This window comes from Phaseolus vulgaris, chromosome 2, assembly GCF_000499845.2.
Source record: "Phaseolus vulgaris cultivar G19833 chromosome 2, P. vulgaris v2.0, whole genome shotgun sequence".
NCBI classification, from domain to species: Eukaryota; Viridiplantae; Streptophyta; class Magnoliopsida; order Fabales; family Fabaceae; genus Phaseolus; species Phaseolus vulgaris.
Window position 1 is genome coordinate 27697890 of NC_023758.2, and position 5904 is coordinate 27703793.

At 32.1% G+C, this 5904-nt stretch overlaps 1 protein-coding gene across 1 annotated transcript; it reads right to left on the minus strand.

Moving 5' to 3' along the window:
- Positions 1-337: 337 nt before the first annotated feature.
- Positions 338-4210, minus strand: LOC137811193 (phosphoribulokinase, chloroplastic). Its single transcript, XM_068612831.1, has 5 exons — positions 2923-4210; positions 1737-1821; positions 1568-1652; positions 1174-1418; positions 338-859 (listed from the first exon to the last, which is right to left on the minus strand). Exons 1-5 carry the CDS (start codon positions 3486-3488, stop codon positions 611-613), a joined length of 1230 nt encoding a protein of 409 aa, XP_068468932.1. The 5' UTR covers positions 3489-4210; the 3' UTR covers positions 338-610.
- Between the last annotated feature and the right edge of the window lie 1694 nt (positions 4211-5904).

A 5904-nucleotide genomic window follows, 5' to 3' on the forward strand; every position in this document is an offset into this window, starting at 1 on the left:
ACTCAACCTTATAACTCGCTCACGCCAAAATCCTCCAAATTCGAGTGATTCGATAGCGGCTCAATAGCGAGTGGTATGATAATGTCAATAAACTCTACTTATGATAAAGTTTAGATGACTCTGATAATATATTTAAAAGTGGACTTTAAGTTTAACTAAAGCTTATCAAACTGACTTAAGTGAGGTTCGCAATTACTTATATATTATGAATTATCCTAATTTCTATTTGATGTATTAGAACTTGAGGTTGATGTTATTCATTGAAAGAGGGGACATTTTTTTTCCTGGTATATATAGATAACTCATTCCTCTTTATTCAAGCCACACACACAAATCATAAGAAAAAAAATTCATGGTTATTATATATGTCATAATGCCAGCGAATATATTGTATCAACACAACTGAATTAATCTCAGCCTCCTTTTTTCTTCTCGGATAAGTACATACATAGATACATATAGTGTTTTCATTATCATCATGCAGAACAGCCTAACAGAAGACAAAATAAGATGAAATACAGTGGAATTGTGGAAAGCATGAAGAAGAAAAAGACTTTTGGAACTCAATGGCTGCCTTGCTCAATATGTGTATATATGGCAGGTTCAGTTCCTAAGCTTTTGCAGCTACTGGAGTCTCAGCCCTGCTGGCTATTATCTGTTCATATAGATCTCTTATCTTCAAACCAACTATGGTTTGGAAGAGACCTGTCCCATTGTTGCTGCCGGGGAAATCAGCATGCTTCAACATCTGCTGAGTAACCTCTCCATAGAACTTGGTAGAGAGGTTGCTTAGGTGACTCTCAACATATATTAGTTCATCTAATCTGTCAAATTGTCCATCCATTTCTACAATTGACACCTGTTGCACACAAATGGAAACAAAAACAAGTTATGTTCCATTATCTAGTGGACTTTGTTCAAATTGTAAGCACTTACTTAAGACAGATTTGACAATCTTATGTTATATGTACTGTTTAATTAAACTAGCTCATAGAAGTCATTCTTTTTAAACAGTTTTGGAATTAGAATTGAAGCTTTATTAAGATAAAATTTCATTTTCAATTAGAAAAAACTCTAAAAGTTCAAAAGCAAAATTGTATATAACTCTTTGAATGTGTACCAAAAGGGGTTTCAAGCCAAAGAAATATATGGATAGTATTGGTTGGAACATACCTCATTTCCGTAGTAAGTGTCTGGTCCATAGGAGAATTTGATGCCAGGGTAGGAGCATGTAAGCTTCCTTCCACATGGTATCCATGAAATGGTAGAGCCATCATCAAACAAGTAGACTGGACTGAAGTTCTTAACTCCCTCTTTCTGTATCAACCTCACTCTTAAAATCTTACCCTCATTGTCATCTGGAATAAGTTGAGTTGGCAACACTTCTATCACAGCATCTGCATATTGCTTTTGTGGATCTGTGAACAACAAGTGTAGAGGTTAACTTATACATCACCATCAATAACAAACATTAACACAATTATTGAGTATGAAAAAAAGAAGTTTGTGTTATTATTGTTTGTGATGAGCTTTTATATATCCATGAGTTGGAATCTTAATTTATTACCAATGTATGCTTCAAAATCAGGCTTTCTTGCTTCAATGCTAGCCTTGATGCTTTCAAGACTATGTCCACGCTCTGCCATGTCTCTCTAAAAACATTTGCAAAATAATGGTTAGTTCATAGTAATGGAAAGAATATAAAACCTATTGAATCATATTATGTGTTTAATTACCTGAATTTTCCAAGCGAATTTCACCTCATTGCTAATGTCTAGGTAGATGCTAAAGTCCAAGAGGTCTCTGACACGGGAATCAAACCTGCATGCAAGGAGGAGTATCATACTCACAATCAAATAAACTGATAAAATGCAAGACAATTAGTGGTTTATTCAACTTGTTTCAAAGACAACACTGTTTGTTTTTATTAGATTTGAGAAACATGATCACCAGCATGCACTACTAAGAGTTATATTTATATATATATATATATATATGCTCTTATAACCTTTCCTGCAAAACAGATAAATAAGAAGAAGAAGAAAAACTGATGAAAAGTATAAGAAGATTATCATCTACATGGGAAAAAGGTATATAATAAAATATTATATGACTAGGGAGAGAAACATGTGCAAGCCGTTATAAAAGATGAAAGAGAAAACGCAGAGAAGATTGTTTATTAAAATGATTAAGAAACTTAGCCATATTAGCGGAAAGGTTCAGTACGTAATGTCATGTGTTAATCGATTATTTTATTTCCCTTTTTTATGTAAACTTCAAATATATAATTATGGTTTTTTTTCACACTCTTTGAGTGTGAAACGGGTAAAAAGAAGAAAGATAAAAAAGAAAAAGTGAAAAATGTACCATGTCATGAAGAAAGAGAATAGAAATTAAAAAAAAAACTATGAAGAAATCATCTAATATTTGATAAGCCTAGTTCAGAACTATGAGAGTATCAAAGTGAAGAAGATTAGAGTAATAGTGAATAGTATCAGAAAAAGATAAACAATGAGTAGTATCAAAAAAGAGCAACAGTGGATCCATGTTGGCCCACCATGTACATGGGAAGATTGGAAAGTCAGTAGCAAATTCCTCAGCCATACAATCAAAGAAAGATAGATAAGGTATATCAGCTTAACGACTCGTGTCACATTTAATTCCACACTTCACAACCCCTTTGAATTACAAAAGAAAAAAGTTAGAGAATTTCAAACACCCCCTCTACCCTGCTTCTGAAGATTCACCAAGCAATACAATTAATTAACCATTAATCAGGTTTCAATTCAAGACTAATAAAACTTAAATTGTTAGTGACTGAAGTTTCCTGAAAAACTAAGTAAAAGAAACATTAGTTTAGTGAAATACTCCTATGATGACCTTACTCAACAATGAGAAAGTGAGATGAGTATATATACTTACATTGGGTGCAAACCTTCAATGACTAAGATTTTGGGAGGTTTAATGAGTTCAGGGGGATCCAAGAGACCAGTGACATGGTTGTAGATTGGCTTTTCAACAGAAATTCCATCCTTGATTGCTTTAACTTGCTCATACATGAGATCAAAATCGTTGGCTCTTGGGTCAAGGGCAGTGACTCCCTTCTCCTTTCTGCCAGTTCTATCCAATGAGTGGTAATCATCCAAGCATATGACTGTGGTGGTGTCACTGATGAGAGTGTTGGAATCAGGGTTCCCACCCTTTGGTGGTTCTGCTGCTCCTCCAAACACACTGGTCAGCCTCCTCATGAAGGTACTCTTTCCACACCCTGAGTCAGCTGCCAGACCTATCACCACTGTCTGTTGGTCACTTGCTGCACATGTTATCACATAGCTTCTGCCACTGTTGCTGCCCCTCTTGCTGTTCCTTCTGCCTGTGGTGTAGAATACTACCTGCTTTTGGTGAAAACTGAATTGTGTTTTTGATGGGGTTGAGATGGAGCAATTTGTGCTCAGAGATTGTGTTGAGTACACAGTGCAAGCTGCCATTCTCTCTCCCTCTAGAGAATTTTCAGGGAAGAGATGTTGAAGTGGCCTTTGTTCAAGGGTTATTAAGGAAGTTACATTCCAAGAAGAAGTTTGGAACACATATAAAATATGAGGTGGAACTAAAACCAAAACAAAAGGCAGTTAAGCAGGAAAACAAAAAAAAAGGTATCTTCCTGTTTGAGTTTCTGTGACTACCCCTTGTCTTGGACAAGCTTTGAAGTAATTCTGAATGATATAAAAGCTAATGCTCAATCAAAACAATCAGCAACAAAAGGATATAGTTGTCTTTCTATATTTTCCAATAAGCAACACCAGATTTTTTTGCTTTATTTTGAGTTATTAAAAAATGGAGAATTTGATGAGATTATGACATACATGAATGAATAAATTTAAGAAAGATGGAAGGCTGGTTTCAGCTGAGTGGCTGATGCAGCTTGGATATTTGATATGACAAGTGGCATGAGTTTAGTGGCTGTTTGGAGATGAGGGATCAGAGGTGTAGAATGAAGTAGATTTCAAGAGGAGAGTATGCCATCCAATTCTATCTTGGTCTCTTGGTCTCTACTAGTCCTTGGAGTGTGTGTGTGTTTGCAAATGTACCTTTTTCCCTTTCTTATTTTAGATTAGCAAAACAAGTATGCATGAATTGTGAAGCCTTGCTGTTAAAACTTGGAGGAGGACCACATTTCTTCCTTTCAACAATCTCACTATAAGATGTGGTTAGGTGGTGTGGTAACAAAGCATATGATATGCACGAAACCAAAAAAAAGGTGAAATTTAACTTGATAGCCATTTTAAGAACCACATGCTCAAATCAATATTCTGCTAACACATATCAGTAATATGTGTGATGTGTGTTTCTCATGGTTCTGCTACCTCGTGGCCATTCTATATATCACAGAGGTGAATTACTTACTATCAATCACTTGTTTAATTAAGTTTTAAGAAAGTTACAAATTTAAGTACTTTTAATTAAGCATGTATTAAATTTTTAATTAATTAATTAATTTATTTATTTAAGTATGTGCTTGATCGATTTTACATTTCTTTCAATTCTCTATCTCCAACACGTTGAATTACTTACTCTTGAAAATGAGTCAAAAAAAGAAGTTGACCAGCAGAAGAAATTAATTGATGAGTTAACAAGAAGAAAACATAAGTAACTGTTATATCAATAAGATGGTAGGTAGTTAGATAAAAAATAATAATTAAAAGAATGAGATTATATAATTAATTTTTTGTGGGCATTTAACGTGTAGAATTAATACTACAGTTTAATTCAAGTTAGAATAGCAAATAGTTTAGAGTCCTAATTATCCTTGTAGAAATCAATATAATGACGCTACAAGAAAATCATGAAATAAAAATTAATTTTAGAGAAAAAAATAATAATTGTTTTAGTGACTAAATTAGAGAATATTTTAGGGACTAAATAAATTTTGGGTTTCTAAATTAGTTTCTATTATTGTTAAATGATATCTAAAGTGATATTTAATTAGCAACTAAGATTTTTGCTACCAAATTTAGAAATTAAATAATTAGTAGTTAAAACCTTGTAGCTAATTAGATGTTAATTTAGAAACTATTTAACCATAATAGAAACTAATTTAAAAACCAATTTTTTTTAGTTTCTAAAATGGTCTGTAATGTAGTTACTATTGTAACTAATTACTTTGATTTCTAAAAATTGGTTTCTATTTGATGATTTTCTTGTAGGGTAGAAGTTTCGAGGATGTGATCGATATTCTAAAAATCAATCTTCACTAGTATTTTGATATTTTTAACTAATTCTAACAATTGTTGAGAGAAGCTTAATAGATCAGACACATTAATTAAATCAAAAGACTAAAATTCACCATAGGACAAGATTTTATTTTTATTAGACTCTAATATCATATAAAGAGATAGACTCTAAATTTAACTAAACCTTATAAAATTAACTTATAAAATGAGATTTTTTTTTAGAGATTTTTATCTTTAATTATTGTACAAATTTTAATCTATGAATTTTAAGTCTAATTCAACCTTACAAAATCGGTTACATTCAATTATATACTATTAAATATTTCAATCTTTAATTAATATATATTATTAAATATCTTGATAGTCCATGTATGATTTAAAAAAAAGACTTTAGCAAAAAAGTTTTACTAATGTGTAGAACCAGTTAGTGTATATATATATATATATATATATATATATATATATATATATATATATATATATATATATATATATCCCTTTGACTTTAAAAACTTTAAGAAGGGATCTTGGTCATTTGCACACGGACGCTGAAGCTTGCATGCTTTGGTCCTTTTACGACATTCCGATGGAAGTCAATTTGGTTTACCCAAGAGCAAAAATATTATATATTTTATAAAGACTTGGGAAACCTTTTTTTGTCGCTGTACTTGCA